Genomic DNA, 22,642 nt, shown 5'->3' with positions numbered 1-22,642 from the left:
GTGGCATCGATTGTTTTCCATGTTGTCTTTTGTTCCACCCCACCCAAGTCTGTAAGACTGAGAGCATGGGGAACAGTCCTCTGAGCCTTTGGCCCTGCACATCTTCTGTCCTGCCACAAGCTCTGCTCCAGAGCCTCCTCCCCGAGTCCGTTGTTCTCTCTCCTGGCTGTCACTTTTGTTCCTGGCTGTCACTTCTTTTCCCAGTGGGTTCCTTTCTCCTTTCCACCTCTCTGCTCTTCTGGAGGGGATCCCACTGTCTGCAAGGACACAGGTGACAGCTACAGCCACCCCCCTCTCATGAGCTGGGCACTGCGGGAAGAGTGGAAGAGGCAGGCTGAGCTTTTCCTCCTTTGATGGACCCTGTCTCCTGCACGGCCCATCTTTAACACCTGGAGCAGCTGCCTTCTCACCAACGCTTCCTCCAACATCTTTCATCATATTAATGGGGCACAACAACCCTGGGCAACTACAGACCAGGAGAAGTCTGGCTGGAAAGCTGCCTGGAGGAGAAGGACCTGGGGGTGTTGGTTGACAGCGACTGAACATGAGCCAGCAGTGGCCCAGGTGGCCAAGAAGGCCAATGGCATCTTGGCTTGGATGAGAAACGGCGTGACCAGCAGGTCCAGGGAGGTTCTTCTCCCTCTGGACTCGGCACTGGGGAGACCGCTCCTCGAATCCTGTGTTCAGTTCTGGGCCCCTCACCACAAGAAGGATGTTGAGGCTCTGGAGCGAGTCCAGAGAAGAGCAACGAAGCTGGGGAAGGGGCTGGAGAACAAGGGGAGCGTCTGAGAGAGCTGGGGGTGTTCAGCCTGGAGAAGAGGAGGCTGAGGGGAGACCTCATTGCTCTTCTGAGCTCTTCTCCCAAGTGACAGAGGACAGGACGAGAGGGAATGGCCTCAAGCTCCACCAGGGGAGGTTTAGACTGGACATTAGGAAAAAATATTTCCCAGAAAGTGTCATTGGGCAGTGACAGAGGCTGCCCAGGGAGGGGGTTGAGTCCCCTTCCCTGGAGGGGTTTAAGGCATGGGCGGACAAGGTGCTGATGGACATGGTTTAGTGATTGATGGGAATGGTTGGACTCGATGATCCGGTGGGTCTTTTCCAACATGGTGATTCTGTGATTCTATAATGGTAGATCCATGGGGAGATCAAACCCACTCGGGGCATCACTGGGCAACCTGCAACTGGAAAACTGGCTTTGAGCAGGCTCCTGCATGTTTGCGGGAGTGTGACAGCCCTCTGCCAGCTCGGTGCTGCCAGTTCCCTGCCCTGACGAGAGCGCTGACCCTCACTCCTAAAGTCACCACCACTGAGCTCCCACCACTTCCTCCTCCAGCCCTTTGGCCGGCTCCGGCTGGCACAGGTACAGCCTCTGAATGGAAATCAGATTTTGCTCAAAAGCATTGATTTGGTCTGGATTGTGGAGTGCCCAGATGGTCTCCAGTCATAATGGAGAGAGACCTTGAACGTGTTGCTTGAACAACGTGAAAAGCCAAAGTCAAACATCATTCCACCCTGGGCAGTTGTGTTCACGCGCTTGCCTGGATGGCTGGGATGAGGGAGGCATCGCCCTGGTTCAGAGCTGCAGCTGGCACCCTGAAGCCTCAGCCATGGGTCTATCCCTTGTCCTTCCCCAGCACTCATCACTCAAGAAGCTCTAAAGTTTCCAAAATGCTGTTTTAATTGTGCCTGGCAGGGGGTTGGGAGAAGCTGACATCATGCAGCATCTCCGTGGTGTAACCCAGAAGTGGGGGTTCTCTTTTTCTCATCATCGACTCACTGGATGAGGCTCCCCTGAAGGAGACAGGCGAGGATCCCTGCACCCTGCGCCCCATTTCTGAGCTTTACCCCTAAAACCCATTCTTGGACAATGCTCCTTGCCATAGGGCCGACTGACTGGATTCTGCATTTGCTTACGGACCGTGGGGTGCTGATGGCAAAGTCACATGGGGAATTGTGTTTTGTGGCTCCCTGGGGAGAGCAGGGGTCTGGTTTGATGCTCTTCAATTTACCACAGCTATAGGGAGGAAGGGGAATGCAAGCTTGGTACATTTTTCATTAAAGGCTGATAAACAGCCTGTCTGCCTGCAGAACATCAGTGGCTCGGGGGTGTAACGAGGCCGGATCTCCTCAGCTCTTGCCAGTGCCTTGTGTGGTGGTGGTGTGTGAATATGTTGGTGAAAGCTGGGATCAGTTGTTTTGGTGCATCGTGATGTGCCACAGCCAGTTACAGCTGTGGGACATCGCTCGCTGCCCCAGGGGGATGCGGGGATGGGGATGCAGGGATGAAAACCTGGGGATGGGGTTGCAGGGATGAGAACATGGGGTGGGGATGCAGGGATGGGAATGTGGGATGGGGATGCAGGGATGCAGGGATGAGGACATGGGGATGCAGGGATGAGAACGTGGGGATTGAGGATTCAGGGATGAGAACACGGGAGTAAGGATGCAGGGATGAGAACATGGGGATGAAGATTCAGGGATGAGAACATGGGGATGAAGATTCAGGGATGAGAACGTGGGAATAAGGATGCAGGGATGAGAATGTGGGAATAGGGATGCAGGGATGAGAATGTGGGGATAGGGATGTGGGGATGGGAATTCAGGGATGGGGATGCAGGGATGAGAATGTGGGGATGGGGATGCAGGGATGAGAATGTGGGGATGGGAATGCAGGGATGACAATGTAGGCATGACAATGTAGGGATGGGGATGCAGGAATGGGGATGCAGGGATGAGGATGGGGAATGAGAATGTGGGGATGGGAATGTAGGTATGAGAACGTGGGGATGGGGATGCAGGGATGGGAATGCAGGGATGAGGATGCAGGGATGAGAATGTGGGGATGGGGATGCAGGGATGAGAACGTGGGGATGGGGATGCAGGGATGCAGTGCCACAATCTTTGCAGCTGGCAGAGAGGTCTGTGTGTGTGTCTCTTTAGCGGGTCCAGAGGAAGAAAAGCGAAGCCAGTTCCTTGCAGAAGCTCGCGTTTGTGCTTGCCCGGAGGAGAAAGTGTCCCCCGACTCTGCTTTAAACCCTTTCTGCGGGTGTGTGTGCATCCAGCGCCTGGGCTGCCAGAGCCAGCGGGGGGCAACGCTGTTATCCCAGCTGCTGGAAGGGGAAAACTCCTTCAGCGCTTTTCCCGGGACGGGCTGGCCTGGCTGGCAGGAACGGCACCTCCCGGAGCCTCGCAGGGCTCGGGGGCTCCGAGCATCCCGCGGGGCAGCGGGTCCCGTCCTGCATCCCAGTCCGGCTGCTCCCACCTCCCCCCTCCATCATCCCCAGCGATCCCTGCGGAGCGATCGCAACTTTCCCACGGCCGGGAGGCGGCTGCGTTCCCGAGGGAATGGGGGCGGGGGCGGGGGGGAGGCTGTCCCGTTCCATCCCATCCCATCCCATCCCGATCCAGTCGGTCCCATCCCATCCCATCCCATCCCGATCCAGTCGGTCCCACCCCATCCCATCCCATCCCGATCCGGTCGGTCCCATCCCATCCCATCCCATCCCATCCCATCCCACCCCACCCCATCCCATCCCATCCCATCCCATCCCATCCCGATCCAGTCGGTCCCATCCCACCCCATCCCCATTCCCACTCCATCCCCACCCCGTCCCCTCCCCTCCCCGCCCCGCTCCGCCCCCCCCGGCGGGTCCCGCCCCCCCCGGCTCCATCCCGAGCGTCCCGGCGGCGAACGGGAGCGGGAGCGGCAGCGGCTCCATGGACCCGGCGGGGGGGGCGGCCCGGAGGCGGTGAGTGCGGGGAACGGGGGCGGGGGGGGACACGGACAGACGGACACACGGACAGACGGACAAACAGGCGCACAGGCACGCGGACACGGGCGCATGGACACACAGACAGACGGACAAACAGGCACACGGACACACAGACAGAGGGGGACATAGACACGGACACACGGACATATGGACACACGGACACACGGACACACAGACACAGGCATGGGCACACAGACACACCGGCACAGACACATGGACAAACAGGCTCACGGACACACAGACACAGGGGCACATGGACACATGGACACACAGACAGGAGCACAGGCACATGGACACACAGACTCACGGACACACGGACACACAGACACACAGGCACACGGACACACAGACAGAAGGGCACATGGACACACGGACACACAGGCACAGACACACAGACACATGGACACACAGACTCATGGACACATGGACACACAGACACATGGACACACAGACACAGGCATGGGCACACGGACACACAGGCACAGACACATGGACAAACAGGCTCACGGACACACAGACACAGACCCAGGGGCACATGGACACATGGACACACAGACACGGGCATGGGCACACAGACACATGGACACACGGACACACAGTCACAGACACATGGACAAACAGGCTCACAGACACACAGACACAGAGGCACATGGACACACGGACACACAGACACAGGGACAGGGGCACAGGCACATGGACACACAGACTCACGGACACACAGACACAGGGACACAGGCATGGGTACACAGACACACAGGCACAGACACATGGACAAACAGGCTCATGGACACACAGACACAGGGACAGGGGCACAGGCACATGGACACACAGACTCACGGACACATGGACACATGGACACACAGGCAAACAGGCACACAGACACAGAGAGGGGCACATGGACATGGACACACGGACACATGGACACATGGACACACAGACACACAGACACGGGCATGGGCACATGGACACACAGGCAGAGACACATGGACAACCAGGCTCGCAGACACACAGACAGAGGGGCACATGGACACACGGACACAAAGACACAGGGACACAGGCACAGGCGCATGGACACACAGACTCACGGACACATGGGCACACAGACACACAGGCAAACAGGCATATGGACACACAGAGGGGCACATGGACACAGACACACGGACACACAGAGGGGCACATGGACATGGACACACGGACACACAGACACAGGGACAGGGGCACAGGCACATGGACACACAGACTCACGGACACACAGACACACAGACATGGGCATGGGCACACAGACACACGGACACACAGGGACAGGGGCACAGACACATGGACGAACAGACTCACGGACACACAGACACAGGGACAGGGGCACAGGCACAGGGACACACAGACTCACGGACACATGGACACACAGACACACAGGCAAACAGTCACACAGACACACAGAGGGGCACATGGACACGGACACACGGACACATGGACACATGGACACACAGACACACAGACACGGGCATGGGCACATGGACACACAGGCAGAGACACATGGACAACCAGGCTCACAGACACACAGACAGAGGGGCACATGGACACACGGACACACAGACACAGGGACACGGGCACAGGCACAGGGACACACAGACTCACGGACACATGGACACACGGAGACACAGCCAAACAGGCACACGGACACATGAACACACAGACACCAGGGCACGTGGACATGGGCACATGGATGCACGGACACACAGGCACAGACACATGGACACACAGGGACACACAGACACGGCACCGGCAGCAGCCCAAGCACCGTGAGCCGCTGCGGGATGCACAGTGCATGGACACGGGGCACCCACGGGCATGGGGTAGCCAGGGGCGTGAGGCACCCACAGGTACCCATCAGCTGCAGGCACCCGGCAGCCACGGGCACAGGGAACGCGGCACTATGGGGCACAAACACGGGGCACCCACAGGCAGTGAGCATCCCTGGGTATCCGCGAGCACCAAGCTCTCGCAGGCATGGGGCATGCGTGAGCGCTGAGCACCCACGGGCTCCGAGTACCCACGGGCTCCAAGTACTCGCAGGCACGGGGCTCACATGAGCGCTGAGCACCCACAGGAATGGGGCACCCGCGGGCACTGAGCACCCATGGATGCAGGGCGCCCGCAGGAATGGGGCACCCACAGGAATGGGGCATCCGCAGGCACAAAACACCCGTGGACACCAGGCACCCACAAGCTTGAGGCTCCCAGGGTCACCCACAGGAACGGGGCATCCACAGGCGCTGAGCACCCATGGATGCAGGGCATCCACAGGAATGGGGCACCCCCAGGAATGGGGCACCCGCAGGCGCTGAGCACCCACAGATGCAGGGCACCTGCAGGAATGTGACACCTGGAGGTGCTGAACACCCACAGATGCAGGGCACCCGCAGGAATGGGGCACCCACAGGAATGGGGCACCCACAGGTGCTGAGCACCCATGGATGCAGGGCACATGCAGGAATGGGACACCTGGAGGTGCTGAGCACCCATGGATGCAGGGTACCTGCAGGAATGGGGCACCTGTGGATGCAGGGCACCCACAGGAACGGGGCATCTGCAGGCACTGAGCACCCACAGATGCAGGGCACCTGCAGGAATGTGACACCTGGAGGTGCTGAACACCCATGGATGCAGGGCACCCACAGGAATGGGGCACCCACAGGAATGGGGCACCCACAGGTGCTGAGCACCCATGGATGCAGGGCACCTGCAGGAATGGGACACCTGGAGGTGCTGAACACCCATGGATGCAGGGCACCCACAGGAATGGGGCACCCACAGGCACAAAACACTCACAGACAACAGACACCCACAAGCTTGAGGCTCCCACGGGCACCCACTGGTGTGAGCACTGGGCACCCACGGACACCACGCACCCACGCATTCCAGCCACTTAGACTCCTGCTGACACACACGGATGGGCACGCACGCTCGTGTGCCTATGGACATGCACCCCTGGCACAGCCAGAACCCAGCACCTGGGAAGGAGCTGGCAGCGATACCCACATCCCAGCAGTTCCTGCAGTTCCCGAGCCTCCTGGTAGTGGGTTGAGTTGAGGAGCGGTCATGCAGCAGCAAATCCCCACATCGGGTTTGATGTAGACACTCAAGAGAGGAGAAGTGGGTTGAAGTTATCCCGGTAGCTCCGGGACTTTGGGATTGGGAAGGTCTTTTGGCACAAGGGGGTCAGCTTCGCAGCTTGCAAGGGGGGAACAACTGCAGCTGGACCCACAGCTCCTGTCTTGCTTCCAGGTGGGTTTTGATACCTGTTCCCAGTATCGTGGAAACGGGGCTTTTGCTGGGTAAAGAGTAAGGGAGAGGTTTATAATGCTGGAGGCAAGTGTAATCCCAGCTGGGAATAGGTCTGGGAACTTCGTTGCTTGCAGGCAGAGTGGGATGCGGGTCCCTGGGGTGGGAGGAGGTGGGTTATTTGTGTTTGGACCCGCTGGATAACTTGGGCCATGCCTGGGAGCAGGGAGGACTTGGCAGCCCCTCGAGCTCCCTCCAGGCTGGCAGGGAGTTTTTTTCAGAGGAGCAGCAGGGAAGGTGCCAAATTCAGAAAGAGTTCGGTCCTAATTCCCTGGAAATCCCAGCCTACGGACTTCCCCCACGCGCTTTCCTGCTCTCGTGGCTGTGAGGGTTTGCAAGGTGCTTGGCTGCAGCCCGTTGCCCTGGGTGCCCTGCCACCCTGCTTCCCGGAGGCAGGAATTCTCCCAGGAAATCCCCCTGAGCTCCCTCCTTCTCCTCCTCGTCCTCCAAGCAACCAAAAGCTGCCGTTAGAAATCCGCTCTCCGTTTAAATTTAGATGCCTGCACTATCTTGAATTTGGATTGATTAATTATTTGCATCTGGTTCATATCAAAAAAAAGTTGAGCAATGCAGATGTCCTGGTTTCAGCATCAGCCTGGAGGAGAAACACAAAATTGTTCGGCGTTTCTATTGTCTCCTTAAACAATGGCCCGTCAGAAGTGGCTGGGAATTATGATCCCCTCGCAGGGGTCTGACATGAGTTAAGCATCCATCCAACTGGCGTGATCTCCTCGCTCTGGGTGACTGCGGCTCATTTCCCAGCCGTGAAGATTAGTCTAATTAGCAGAGCAAATCTGGGTAAGGCAAGCTCTTGTAATTAGTAATCGGTTGGATGTTTCCGATGCACTCTCTTTGCCTGAGGGGTAGAGGAGTTTAGCGGATGGCCCCGTTTTTTGGGAACAGGGAGAATTTTGGACAAGTCAAGGTGAAAGGAGCTGCTGGTGAGTCCCCTTGCTCCCAACTTTCTTACCTGGGGGAGCCCGTCGACCACAGGGTGGAAAGCAAAGAGACCATCTGCGTCCCCAAACCACCCCAGCATCGTCTTTCCCTGTATCCTGCTGTCCTGGATCGTATTGCAGGTGACACTGTATGCTGACTGGGATGAGTGGGAAGCCAACAAGAAGCTCCTCCAGAGCTTGGCCAGGCAAGGAGGTGATGTCTCCATCAGCAAGTGCTTAGTAGAGGTGGTTGTGTATCAATGTCTTATTCGTTCTGCCCTTTGCTTGGGGAAACTGAGGTCTCTGCTGCTGCAGAGAGAGAGAGATGAGGAATGTTCCATCCCCTTCAGCTGATGGGCAGAGGGTGGTCTCAGTTGGCATCTTCTGGGCTGCAGCAAAGGTGAAAATACGTCACCAGCCCCATTAAAACCAAGTGTGAGACCCCCAGCGCAGGGTCAGAAGGTGGTTCCTGCTGGGAAGGGCGATAAACCTTCCTACACTGGGTTAATTAGCATTACTGGGTTTCTGTGAAAGCTTGTGTGAGGGACCTTAATTAATTATGATTGATTAACGGGTGTCCCCAGCAAAAGCTGAAGCTGGAGAGACAGATTCTGTCACTGTGTTGGGAACACACTTGTGCTGGGGTCATGGCAAGGAGATTTACAGCTTTGAGCCTGGAGGAAGCTTTGCAGCTTCAAGCTGGGAGCTCTAGTGAGTGCTGGGATGGTGACAGGGTTTTCTTCCACTGGGAAAGTCCCAGAAAGATGCCCAGTGACTTTCGATCCTCTTTCTTCCCTCTGGACACTTTTAATGTGTAGCCGAGGGGGCAGATTTGAAGTGGATTGAGAAAAATAGGAAAAGAGGCACCACGTGGACAAAGATGTGGAGCCTCAAACACCCCGAGCATCCAAGGTGATGGTTGCACCACGCGCCGTGACTGATGCTGCTGCTCCACCAGCTTCTCTTCTCCTCCAGCCGGGATGGGAGGTGAGATGGGGAAAGGGGAGCTGGTGCCTGGGTGCTGCTCTGTGCAATCCCCTCCCTGCCCCGCGCTGGGGGCGGCGTTGGAGGTTAGGCTGGAAAAGGGAGTTATTTTTAAGCATCTCGTCTTGGTGCAGACTGTCATTACCATTCTCCGTACCCCGGTGGGTGGAGAAGACAGGGAGAGCTCTCACAGCTCAGCGTGTCCTCGTACCTGTAAGGTCTTGGTTGCCTGGACCCCCCTTCCCTGCAGAGGGGACTTGGGGGTCCTCAGCCACCACGGGCTTTGGGATCACGGGCTCCCTTGGGTGCCTGGATGAGGCAGAGGGGGCTGCACTTTGGGGGTCTCACCCATCACCATGATCTTTAAAAATGTTTTGGGCTTTGCTGGCTGACTCGGCAACGAATTTCAAAAGCAATTTGTTCCTAAAGTCAGGAGCAGCTTTCAAGTCATAATGTTTTTGGGAAAAGGAGAGGAAAAAGGTGATGTTTTCTGTTCGTCAGGCATTTTGTGAGTGCTCGTTGCAGCCTGGGTTGCTCCGGGTACCAGCTCCTCCGAGGGATGCACCGCTGATGTGACTTGCAGGAGATCCAAAAAGTGGGATCCTGGACACAGGATGGGATCCTGGGGACAGGATGGGGCCATGCCCTGAGGGTGGGCGGTGCAGCCTGGAGCAGGGCAGGACAGCAGCGAGGGAAATTCTCTCCCTGGGGAGCTGCTGGATTTTAGATCCCTGCTGGCATGGTGGAGTCTGCTCCACACCAAAACCCTTTCCAGGTGTTATCCTGGAAAGATAATGGGGATAAACTCGCAAAGGGGGAGCAACTGCCCTCAGCGTTGCCTGCTCCTGGCCCTTTTCCATAAGGTGTTTTTGCAGCTCTCTAGCACATCACTGAGCTGGCTGGACGCAGGCTGGCATCTCCGGTGACGTGGCACCAGTGTGGCCCTGCCAGGCACTGGCACAGCTCCTCCTCCCTCAGATTTTGAAGCCAGATCTGCTTTTTTGATAGCCTGTGGCATGCTACGAACTCAAGCTGACAGCAGGGTTGTGACGGGGCAGAGCATCCCTGGGGCACCCAAGGGATGCAGGGATCTGCCTGTGAGAGGGACCCTTCCTGAATGCCGCTTGACCCCATGCCCAGCTCCGCTGTCCTTGGATGTGTTGGGATTTAGTGTCAAATTTTAGGAGCCTGTCTGCAAAGTGGGCAGGAGAGGATTGGGGTGGGAGGGTGGAGCCAGCAATTTGCCTTCATGCTGGGGGAGATTAGAGAAATATTCGAGTTTATTTTAATGCCAGGCTTGTTGCGGGGATTGGAAGCTTAACTCCAAACCTGGCAGCAGCGCAGCCCTCAGCTCGCTCTGTAACGGCATTTCCATTTCTATGCTGTCATTCCTCCCCAGTGGGAATCCAAACCTCAGAACCGGAGGCGTCGCGTCCCAGAGAACCACGGCTGCCTCCAAGCTGGAAGGGGGTGGCTGGGAGCCCCGAGCCACTGTCTGTCCCTGCCAAGGGACCGGGCTGTCCCCCTGCTGTCCCCCCAACACTGCAGGACCCCCAGCCCTGCCTTCCACTTGAGCTGGGTCTGGCGTTGCTGCTCCAACCTTGAATTAATCCAGTCGCGTGAGTGGCAGCGGAATTGGATGGCAATGCTGGGTTTTATATGTTTTTACCTTTTTTTTTAAGAGCTTATGTAACCCTGGGGAGTCTATTAATAAAAATAATGGGTTTGAACTCTGGGAAAAACCAGCCCCAACGATGAGCAATTAAATACTCCAACTTTGGAGAGCAGGCAGCTATCAGGTGGCCGGGAGATAAGGGAAGAGGCGCTTGGGGCAGGAATGGAGGCTGGGAGGGGGCTGGAATGGGGTTGAAGAGGATTCCCTGCCTGGAGGCAGCTTGTTGGCATCTGTCCCTCCTGCCCTGGATCTCCATCCCTGTGCCTGGTGAAAGGGAGAGCTGAGGGGGGAATGGGGTCAACATCACCTGGATCTGTAGCAGGGATGAAATCATAGAAGGGTTTGGGTTGGAAGGGACCTCAAAGCCCATCCAGTTCTACCCACTACCATGGGCAGGGACACCTCCCACTGGATCAGGGGCTCCCAGCCCCATCCAACCTGGCCTTGAACCCCTCCAGGGCTGGGGCAGCCACCCCTGCTCTGGGCAACCTGGGCTCCCCACCTCACAGCAAAACATTTCTGCCTAAGATCTCATCTCGATATCTCCTCTTTCAGCTGAAAAGCATTCCCCCTCATCGTGGTCCCCACAGGTGCTGACTTCATCTATGTAGGGGCTCGGGGGTGTAAAAGAGATAACGTCGGCTTTGTGTTTAAGGAGGTGTGGATGGGGCTTGGGTCCAAAAATAGGAGATGGACGGTGTGTGTGTGGTCAGAGTGACTTTGGGAGCCCTGACCCCTGGGAGGGGTCACATCCCCGCAGCTGGTATCGAAGACCCTTCCCTCCACTCTTGGGCTTTAGGGGCTTTCACTTTTTTTAATCCCTAAGGAGCCAGCAAGGAATTTAAAGGGTTTGATATGAAATTAAGAGAGGTTCAATCTAAGGTGGTAATTATAGAATCATTAAGGTTGGAAAAGACCTCTAAGCTCATCCAATCCAGCTGTCAGTCCAAAACTGCTGTGTCCACTAAACCATGTCCCAAAGTGCCACGACTCCACGGTTTTTGAATCCCTCCAGGGATGGAGACTCCATCACCTCCCTTTATTATTCCCTTAATTAGAGAAAGCTGGGATATAACCTAAATAATGTCATTTGCAAGCAAAACAACCCCCAGTCTTTGGGATGTGGTCAAGTGCCTGGATGTTTCCCTTTAATACCAGGATATTTAGAAACTCCTTTTCCCATGCAGGGTGACCATCACATTGGGTTCATCGTGTTTCCCCCTTACAGTTATTGGCTTGTTGCACAGAAAGCTTTACTCCACTCCACAGTGGGCTGAGGGTCTGGGTTGTTTTCTCTAGGACTTGATTTTTTTTTGCCTTTAAATCTCCCTTATTCAAATTGTCACAGCTTGACAGCCTTGTGCCAGGAGCACAGTGTCATCCCAAAACTCATATATTTAATTCCTTCCCTCGGATGCTAATAACACCTTAAGATGATTAAGGCTGGGAAAAGAAAAAGAAGAAAAACCTGTAGTATCTTATTTTTCTGCTGTCAGTGATGCTGGTTGCTGACTCTCAGCACTTTATTTTGGAGAGGAAAATTAGAGCGGTCACCCTCCTCCTACCTGGAGCTCCTGATCCACTGGGAGATGTTGGATCTGGCAGGGTTGGATCGGGATGGGCTTTGTGTTCCCTTCCAACACAAACCATTCTATGACCCTGTGATCTAGGGAACAAGGTACTGGATAAAATGAAATACATTGTGCTCCTGGAAGCCCCGTAAAACCCTGGATGTGGAGCTTTATCTAAGCAGGATGCATGGAGCAGGAGGCAGCCGTAAATCAGGAAAAGTGCCTCTTTCAGCTTAAATCCCCTGTGGGTGCTTGGTTGCTGTGTCCTGCGGCCTGGTGAGCAGCTCGTGGGTGATGAGATGTTGGTTTAAGTTTTTAGGTCATGTTTGAATAGCGAGTGGAGCCAACTGAGGAGCTGCATTGCTTGCAGGGCAGTTGTGGTGCGGCTTTGTGAGACCTTTAGTTTGGGTTTTCACATGCAGCTGTGCCTCGGTTTCCCCAGTGGGCAGAAAAACAGCCTCTTCCCTCGCTGCAGTCAAGTTGAGCGTCCTGGTAGCAACCTCTTGCAGGCGTTTGGGACTCAGTGACCCAGGACAGATCATTTGTGCCCCTGATGCCAGCGATGTCTCTGTGCTGGTTTGGCACAGTGGGGTGCCAGCTGTGCCCCTGTGCAGCCCAGGGGAGTTAGGGAGATGAGTTTTGAGGCTTTGGCAATGTGGCCAGAGGGAATTCCTTAGCCCTGCTCTTGAGCAGGGAGAGAGAAGTAACTCAAGGAAAATAAGTATGCAGAGGAGGAGAGCAAAGCTGTTGGTTCCTGACGTAGTGCAGCCCATGGGCTCGGTGTCCCCCGTGCTCCTGGAATCCCTGTGCTCCCGGTGTCCTTGTGGTTCCTGTGCTCCTGGCATCCCCATTCTCTCCATGTCCCTGTGATCCCCATGCTCTTGGCATCCCCATGCTTCCTGTGTTCCTGGCATCCTCGTGCTCCTGGTGTTCCCATGCTCCCCACATTCCTGACATAGAATCGTAGAATCACTGGGTTTGAAAGGACCCACCGGATCATCGAGTCCAACCATTCCCATCAATCACTAACCCATGTCCCTCAGCACCTCATCCACCCGTGCCTTAAACCCCTCCAGGGAAGGTGACTCAACCCCCTCCCTGGGCAGCCTCTGTCACTGCCCAATGACCCTTTCCATGAAATATTTTTTCCTGATGTCCAGCCTGAACCTCCCCTGGTGGAGCTTGAGGCCATTCCCTCTCGTCCTGTCCCCTGTCCCTTGGGAGAAGAGCCCAGCTCCCTCCTCTCCACAAGCTCCTTTCAGGGAGTTGGAGAGAGCAATGAGGTCTCCCCTCAGCCTCCTCTTCTCCAGGCTAAACACCCCCAGCTCTCTCAGCCACGCCTCGTAAGACTTGTTCCCATGCTCCCAGTGTCCATGTACTCCCCATGTACATCCCCAGTATCCCAACATCTCTGGCACACGGAGCCCCAGTGGTGTCTCTTCACCTTTTTCTCCTCCTCCCCCTGCAGGAAGAGCAGCCGAGCTGGAGACGATGACTGCCGAGAGCACCAAAACCAATGGACCCACACGGGAGCCGGAGGCGGCGGGGACTAAACCATCAGTGCCCCCCGCCCCATCGCGGCGCCGGGGACGCCGGCTGCGGCGCAAATCCCCACCAGAGGTCCCGGTGAAAGGGCAGCTTCGCATGCGCTCACCCTCAGGAGCCTTCGTCATGGTGGGCATCTCGGTGGTGCTGGTGGGGATGACCATCGCTGTGGTTGGCTACTGGCCCCACCGGGGACCCGCGAGCAGCGGGGCCAGCACGGGGAATGCCAGCGTCGCCGGGGACGTGAGGAAGGAGGTGGCTGCTGGGCGCCACGTGCCCCACAGCGAGAAGCTCAAGCTGATTGGCCCTGTCATCATGGGCATTGGGCTTTTCATCTTCATCTGCGCCAACACCATGCTGTACGAGAACAGGGACATGGAGACGCGCAGGCTGATGCAGAAAGGTCTCTACTCCATCGCGGGTCTCCCTGAGGGGCCCGGCCCTGAGGACGAGCGCTGCCAGCACGGAGACAGCCAGCACGCCCCCAAGGACAACGCCGAGTGCGTGGAGGGCTGCTACCAGGTGGATCTCTCCTGCCCCCGCTGCCCTGGCCCTGGCACCAAGTGGTCTGACTGCTACGGCCTCAACAGACTCCAGACCATGGCTGAGCTCCTCCAGCACCCCGGAGCATCCCCCGCCACCTCCCTCCTCAGCCTCCGCTCCGGCGCGTCTGCCGAAGCCAACCTCAGCCTCTCCTGCCATGCCAGAGCCGAGTCCCTCCTCTCCTCCACCGTCGGCGCTTTGGCGTTGCCCGTCATCAAGCTCAACAACCGCTTGCTGGATGCGGCAGCGCGAGGAGCCGGTGAGAGGGCCGAGGGGAGCGGTGCCGAGCTCCCTCCCGAAGCGCCGCGGCTCGCCCGGGCTCCACTCTGTGCCAGCGGCAGCATCGCGCCCCGTGGCCAGGACCGTGGTGGTGGTGGCCACGTCATCGTCAACATGGACGGCGGCTGCCTCGGCGCAGAGCCAGCGGCAGCAGAGCTCAGCCTGGACGCGCAGCTCCACGCTCCGGGACACTCCAAGTCCCTGGACCTTGGCCGACCAGGGGTGCTGGTGGTGGCTCCCATCAAGGAGCGTAAGAACCGCAGCTGGCCCCGCCTGGACCACGTCAGCCTGGTGGGTTACGCCAAACTGGAAAGCACTGGCGAGTCCTCGGACAGGCTGCTGGAGCCTGGCGAGCCCCCCAGCCGCTGCGAGCCCCGGCCCAGCTCCTGGGTGGTGGGGATGGAGCAAGGCGCGCAGGTCTGACAGCCCCACAGCCCTTGGGCCCCTTGTCCTGGCCCCCAGCACCCACCAGCAACCCCAAAACCCACCACAGGAAGGGTCGTGAGGTGGTGTTTTTAAGCAGATGCCGAGAGGGAGGTCCTGACCTGCTGCTCCTGGGGGAGGACTTGCCTGGGGTGGGATGTCCTCTCCTGGCTGCCTCTCGGTGGCTTCCCAGTGGATACCCTTGGCCTTACATGCCCTTCTCCTGGTGGCTTTTCAGGGGGAGCCCTCGCTTAAGGATGTGACACAAACTGTGGGATGAGGGTGTGGGGGCAAGCAAAGCGCCTCCAGCCCCTGCAGCACTTTATTTCAGCAGGGTTGGGGTGGAACAACTTTTGGAGGGGTGTGGTGTCCCCTTGCCAAGCCTCACCCCACCAGGAAATTCACTTGACCGGAGCACGTAAGCCCGATGAGGCTATTAAATATTATCTGGATGCCATATGGTCCCGCCTTGCCTCATCTTACCTGTGGGATGCTCCAGGTGGGCAGCACACCTGCAGGAACTGGTCCTGAAGGGTTTCTGAGGCTGTGCTGAGCCTGCCCAGGCTCAGCTGGAGAGAGTAAGGATGCTCTATAACCAGCTGCTGAATATTTGCAGGATAAGGTGATAAGCTCAAGGTCTGGGAGGGATTTATTGTGGTTGACAACGTCTCATTTGAGCTTAAACAGCTGCAGCCAGAGCAAAAGCTTGGCCTTGGGTTATGACTTGGAAACCAGCAGCAAGAAATTGGAGCCTGAAATCCCACAAGGAGCCGCACCAGGAGCTGCTTCAGGGTTTTGTTTTAATATTCCTCCTTCATTTGCTGTCTGGGGCTCAGCCCAAACTCAGAAGGTGATGAGAGGAGAACCTGTCCTGCTCCAGCATCCATACAGTGATAGGATGAGGGGGAATGGCTGTGAATTGGAGAGGGGCAGATTTAGACTAGACATAAGGAGGAATTTCTTCTCGATGAGGGTAGGGACGCCCTGGCCCCGGTTCCCCAGAGCAGTGGTGGCTGCCCCAGCCCTGGAGGGGTTCAAGGCCAGGCTGGATGGGGCTTGGAGCCCCTGATCCAGTGGGAGGTGTCCCTGCCCATGGCAGGGGTGGGACTGGATGGGCTTTGGTGTCCCTTCCAACCCAAACCATTCCATGATCCTGCCCCAAAGGTGCCTGGAGAGCTGCAGGCAGCAAGCGAGGTGATGCTGAGCACCCTCCTGCTGCGATATTAAAACAGAGTGGCTGGGAACAGCGGTTCCCACAGCCTGCCTGTAGGTGAGGGTTTATTTATGCTGTTTTGTGAAGGATGCAGGTGCTGGGAGGATGTGGGCATGTGATGGGGCAGGGGTGAGTGGTGGGACTGGGGTTTGGTGCCCTTTGGATGCAGAACAGGAGCTGCGCAGGATGAGGCTGGAGAACCAGCCTTGGAGCTGGGATGGAGCAGTTGCCAGAGAGAAGGTAGCACAGAAACAACATCCTCCAAAAAGCCATCACAGCAGGAAAATGCAGTAGAAAAATGTGGAGAAAATCAAGTGAAACAGAAAACCAGGGTTCCCTATGTTGGGTGAGGATGCGCTGTGGGATACGGTGATTTTTTTTAACCTGCTTTACAGGAAAAAGCTCTCCGTGTCTGATGCGAACTCTCCCAAAAAGTCTGGGTACCAGCATCCCCTTTGCAAGAAAGCAGCGAGGGGGCTTTCAGCTGTGGTTAGGTGTCAGTAGCATCCCTGCAGTTTTACTGGGAGTGCTACCAGCCCACAGCTCAGCTCGTTCTTCAGCTGCTTAATCTCAAAATTATTTAAGCACTGGTTCAATGCAACAAACAGCAACAACAAAAAGTCACCAGCGGGGTCTGCCCTGCAGCAACATCCCAGGGGATGTGCCAGGAGGTTGTTTTTAGCTGAAAATAACTTTTCATTCAGGCTGAACCAGCTGCGGACAGAGCTAAAGCTGGGCCTTGGGCCATGATTCCGAAGCCAGCAGCAAGAAATTGGAGCCTGAAATGCCACGAGGAGCCACACCAGGAGCTGCTTCAGGGCTTGGAGCTTTTGTTTTAATTTTCCTTCTTCATTTTCTGGCTGGGGCTCAGCCCGGCCTCGGAAAGTGGCTGCAACCCAGTGTGCAAATGATGGGTGATGAGAGGAGAACCTGTCCTGCTCTAGCATTGTTCTCCCACCTGAGCATCCTCCTCGTGCTCAACTCAGCAACATCTGAGGAGGAGGCATTTCTGAGCCACACGGGGATCATTTCAAAATGCAAAGCTGCTTTATTAATTAATCCAGTGGGGTGAGAAGACCCATGCTGTCTCCAGGGAGAGCATCATCTGTGCATCCCTCACCTACAGGTCTGCCTGCAGACAAGGTTTCAAGAGTGTTTGTGAGGTTTTAACAGCGGCTTGTCCTGCCGTGGATGCTTTCATCCCTGCATCATACTGGGAATAACACTGCATAGGGATGGATCTGGGTTTGAAAACATTTAAAAATAAAGCAAAAAATTGCATCCTGAATGCCTCTGTTGACCCTGCTCGGCTGCAGAGCTGTGAAGTCAAACCGTCCTGGAAGCACTGGGGATCTCACACTGCAGCGATGCTGGACGGTATCTTCTCACCCTACCCAGGACCCAGTTCTGTAAACTAGAGATTAAATACTGGGACGTTATCAGCCACTGGCATCTCCCCACCCCAGGAGGGCCCTGCTGCAGGAGGAAATTCCTGCCAAGAAAAGGGGGATTTCACCAAAAACAGCAGCGAAAGGAACTAGTGGGGGGTGTCCCAGTGCTGCCCAGGACTGACCACAGTGCTCAGCTAGATCAGCTCCCACCCCACACCTGATGCTGCTCAGACCATCAGCTCCCACCTGCAGCCCTAGGCTGGTTGGTAGACCTTCCTCCTCCTCATCCTTCCTCCTCCTCATCCTTCCTCCTCCTCATCCTTCCTCCTCCTCTCCCTGCAGCTATGACTGTGCCTGGCCAGCAAGCCCTTCCTTAAGATTTAAAGTTTCCGTGAAAGAGAGCACTCTGCTAGCAGCCCTGCACTTGTAGTACAGCCAGGGAATGCAAATGCTGGTGCATTATTTAGGGCAAGTACTCTCTGCTATAAATCTCCTTCCCAAGGTGCTGGGAAGGTGAAGTGTCAGGGCTTCTTGTGCTGGGACTGAGGCTGGAGCTGTTGCCACATCCACGGAGCAACAGTGCAGCGCTTTGCACCTTATGTTTAAAGGTGAGGACCCCTCAGCAGGGGTGAGGGGAGTGATGGGGCGTGGGTGTGCTCGCTGGCGCTGTGAAGCCTTGTGACCCTTTGGCACGATCTATATGGTGCTGCTTTTGATGCTTTATTTAAAAGAAAGGAAATAAGTGTGGTGCAAAGCGCCTCTTTGCATTAATGAGCCAGTTCTGAGCCAAGGGCCCCCATCTCTGTGCTTCCCAGCATCCGAGGTAGCCAGGCTGGAGCTGGACCAGGTTTGGTGATTTAACTTGATTTAACTTTCTTTGCTTTATTTTTTGTTTTTTGTGGGTTTGGAGGTGCCCTGCCCAGGCTCGCTGGTGCCCTAACGCAGAAATGGGATGAGCAGCGTGGGGCTGGGGCTGGGTGGAAGGTGGTGAGCTGAGATCCAAAGGAGGTGAGCTGAGATCCAAAGCCAGAGTCCCCTATCAGCCTGTGTGCCATCCCAGCTGCTGGAGCCCAAATCTCCAGCTCTGTGGCTTGGAACCCATCAGGGAGCCCTTGTTGGGGGCAAACAAGGGGAAGGAAAGGATGCACAGATAATGGGATCTGTTTGGCATGCAAGGGGTTGGTATTTGGCTTTGGGAATGTTACCCCAGGAAAACTGTTTCACCTGGAGAAGCTTGGCAGGGTGTGGGTGTTAGGGGAAGGCTTGTGCCTTGAAGTTCTACTGCTGTGTGGGCAGAGCAGCGTGCAGGTCAGGAATCGCTGCGTGCAGCTCCATGGGGACTCCGCTGCACCAACGTCTGGACCAGCCTCAGTGTCCCTCAGAGAATAGGGATATGAGATGTGTCAGGGACTGCTGGAGCTGGGAGCAGGGAGCTGCTCCTGCACACAAAAGCTCTCTTGGCACCAAATGCTGTGGCTGAGAGGTCCCCTGGTTGCTGCGTGCACCCACCACCTCATCCCAGGTGAACATCTGGGCATGGATTTGCACTGGGACAGCTGCTCTGTGCCACCAGCAGCTCTGCAAGCTTCCCTGGTACTTGCCAAGGGAGGTGGGAAGCATCCAGCCACGTGTTCTGCTCCATGGGGCGATGGGGGGACTGCACTCTGGGCAGGGAGCTGCTGCTTCCCCACTGTCAGGTTTTGGAGAGGGAGGTGAGGTGGTGATGGAGTGATGCCACTTCAGCTCTGTGGTGTTTGGAAAGGCCAGTGTGGAAAAACTGGGCTGTACTGGTGTGTACTGGGTTGCAATCATGTCCATTGATGTGGTTTTCCAGCCTCCCAGGGGCAGGCATGGTCGCAGGATGCTCTGCAGAGCGATGAGGATGCTCCACTTCCCCAAACCAACTTGGGGGGTTGCTTCTGGGGGGGTATTGAGCCCTTCGAGCTGGGGTGGGAGCCAAGACTTGTTAGGGCTGATGCTCACAGACCTGTAGGTGTCCTGAAGTGGTGCTTGTCCCAGAGGGATGAGGATGAAGTGGGGATGAACCTAGTGCCGTGGGATGGGAGGTCACTCCCTGCCTCTGGCTTTGACTTTTCCTCCTGTGCCTCAGTTTTCCCAGTTATGGAGCTCAGGGCTTAGTCCAGTGTGTCCCATCTGGCCCATTGCAAAGGCAGTTTCTCCCTTTCAACCCTGTTTATCCTGGACCCTAAACCACCTTGTTCTCTTCCATCTAGAAGTGATGGAGTTGGTCCTGCTGTTTCCCTGGCTCCCGCAGCAATTCCCCGCGGAGCCCTGAGAGTGACCCTGACCCTGGGGCACCTCGCTGACCCCCTGGGAGCACAATTGGCTGCTTGAGTCCCCGAAACGAGATAAATGACCTAAAAATAGCCCAGGCTGGAACAAGCTGGTGTTTGAATGGGAACTTTCTCCTCCCAGCATGGTGGCTGCTCCTCCTCTGGATGCTGGGTCAGGGTCTGGGATGGAGAGTGGAGGAAGAACAGGGGACAGGGACGGGTGATGAATGGATGTGACTTCTGCAGCTCCTTTCCAAAGAATCTGACAGGGCTGGAACCGTTGGTTTGATGTGGGATTTGGGGGCTGGAGCTGGCCCAAGGCCACCCAGGAGCCGGGGCTTGGCCCTTCACGAGCCTGCGGGCGGCTGCTGCCTTCTGCTGGTGTTGGGGTTTCTGTTACTTGTTTGCATCTCTCCAGATTGCCATGGTGCTTGTTTACCTAATATTTTCCCTTGCTTGTAGCCAGGCAGAACGCCACAGGGCTCCAGGCTTGGCAGCCTTTGCAGCTGAGGGAGGGGGAAACTGAGGCACGGGGCTAAAAGGCAGCAACAGGGCTCAGATGCCCCCCTGGAGGGGGAGAATCACCCAGGCAGAGAGGGGCTTTGGGCACCCAGCCTGAGAAAAGCTTTAAGGCAGGGAGCTTTATGAAAAAGCCTTTCCAGTCATGGTGGAAAAGCCTTTCCAGTCACAGTGATCTCACGGTTGACGGCTCTGGGTCTCAGTGGTGGCATGAGGGGTCGTGGCTGAGCATCAGGGGGTTGGTGCTGGCTGCCCCTGAGCTTGTCCTCTGGGGAAATGAGCTGGGTACATATGTACCCTGGGCATTTGGGATCATAAAGTCATGGAATGGTTTGGGTTGGAAGGGAACACAAAGCCCATCCAGTCCCACCCCTGCCCTGGGCAGGGACACCTCCCACTGGATCAGGGGCTCCAAGCCCCATCCAACCTGGCCTTGAACCCCTCCAGGGATGGGGCAGCCACCCCTGCTCTGGGCAACCTGGGCCAGGGCCTCCCCACCCTCACAGCAAAACATTTCTTCCCAAGATCTCATCTCAATCTCCCCTCTTCCAGCTAAAAACCATTCCCCCTTGTCCCACCTCTGCCCTCCTTGATCCAGAGCCCCTCCCCAGCTTTTCTGGAGCCCCTTTCAGCACTGGAAGATGCTCTAAGGTCTCCCCAAAGCCTTCTCTTCTCCAGGCTGAACAACCCCAACTCTCTCAGCCTGTCCTCCTAAAGGAGGTTCTCCAACCCTCACATCTCTGTGGCCTCCTCTGGACTCTCTCCAACAGCTCCATGTGCTCCCTGTGCTCAGGGCTCCAGAACTGACCACAGGGCTCCAGGTGGGTCTCACCAGAGCAGCGCAGAGGGGCAGAATCCCCTGCCTCACCTGCTGGTCCCACTGCTCTGGATGCAGCCCAGGTGGTTGTTGCCTTCCTGGGCCACCAGCACACAGTGTTGGCTTGTGTTGAGCTTGTGGGACGAGGCCCCTGTGCCACCAATGTCCCTGCGGTGCGATGGGCTGGGAGCCCCACGGAGAGGGCAGGGGCAGCACAGCATCCTGTCATCATCCCAACACTGCGGTGCTGCCGGGCTCCCAAAGCTGATGAGTTTTCTGCCAGAACAGACCTGGAGCTGGAGCCCTGGTCGGAGATGCTCCTGCTGTATTGCCAACAGAGCTCGTGCCCAGCCAGGAGCTGCAGGGGTGGGCTGGGATCTCACTGGAACTGAGAGCTTGGAGATGCTCTCGGTGATAAATAGAGCAGAGGAGACAGTGCAGGTGATGTCTTGGCCAACTGGCTGCCAACTGACACTGCAAAATGCAGCTGAGAAGAGGACTTCAGCTGGGGTTGTTCAGCCTGGAGAAGAGGAGGCTGAGGGGAGACCTCACTGCTCTCTACAACTCCCTGAAAGGAGGTTGTGGAGAGGAGGGAGCTGGCCTCTTCTCCCAAGGGACAGGGGACAGGATGAGAGGGAATGGCCTCAAGCTCCACCAGGGGAGGTTCAGGCTGGATATCAGGAAAAAATATTTCATGGGAAGAGTCATTGGGCAGTGGCAGAGGCTGCCCAGGGAGGGGGTTGAGTCCCCTTCCCTGGAGGGGTTTAAGGGACGGGTGGATGAGGCGCTGAGGGACATGGGTTAGTGATTGATGGGAATGGTTGGACTCGATGATCCTGGGGGTCCTTTCCAAGCTGGTGATTCCGTGATTCTTGGCTGTTTCTCCGCCAACATGAGGTCTTTGGTGCCATGCTTGGTGCCTGGCTGTGCCTCATCACACCCGTGCGTTATCTGAAGGAGCTGGGACCTCCACAAGCCCCAGCTCCCCGTGACAGAGCTGTTTAAAGCACGTTTTGGCGTGCCGGAGCTCGACGTGACCCTAATGGTGTTGGACAAGGTGCCTGGGGCTGCCCCAGCCGCATGCGGCAGCCCGCGCTAGCTCGGGGAAATAACACGATGTTCGACTCTGCCTCCTTGTTTGAAGTAAATCACGTTGCTGTGACATGTTACGGAACAGCAGCTCTGGCGGTTGCCATCTCCCAACTATCCATGGTGTTTCATGGCTCCCTCGCAATTTTTGCTTTAGAGTACATTGAGATTTAATACTTGGAGAGGCTTGAAAGCACCCCAGCCAAAGGCAGGGTACGAGTAAGATGCAATAACTTGTCTCTA

At 56.6% G+C, this 22,642-nt stretch overlaps 1 protein-coding gene across 2 annotated transcripts; it reads left to right on the top strand.

Moving 5' to 3' along the window:
* The first annotated feature begins 3,687 nt into the window (after positions 1-3,687).
* On the top strand, positions 3,688-16,026 carry TMEM200B (transmembrane protein 200B). Of its 2 annotated transcripts, XM_069875311.1 has the most exons (3): positions 8,249-8,302; positions 8,875-9,043; positions 13,755-16,026. In XM_069875311.1, the coding sequence occupies exons 2-3, from the start codon at positions 9,037-9,039 to the stop codon at positions 15,074-15,076; spliced, it is 1,329 nt and encodes a 442-aa protein (XP_069731412.1). In that variant the 5' UTR covers positions 8,249-8,302; positions 8,875-9,036; the 3' UTR covers positions 15,077-16,026. The 2 variants fall into 2 exon arrangements, with proteins under 2 accessions (XP_069731413.1, XP_069731412.1); XM_069875312.1 differs by lacking the exons at positions 8,249-8,302; positions 8,875-9,043 and adding an exon at positions 3,688-3,752.
* Positions 16,027-22,642: the final 6,616 nt, after the last annotated feature.

This window comes from Phaenicophaeus curvirostris, chromosome 23 (assembly GCF_032191515.1).
Source record: "Phaenicophaeus curvirostris isolate KB17595 chromosome 23, BPBGC_Pcur_1.0, whole genome shotgun sequence".
NCBI classification, from domain to species: domain Eukaryota; kingdom Metazoa; phylum Chordata; class Aves; order Cuculiformes; family Cuculidae; genus Phaenicophaeus; species Phaenicophaeus curvirostris.
The sequence above is the reverse complement of the archived record's forward strand: the minus strand, read 5'-3'. Positions and strand labels throughout refer to the sequence as shown.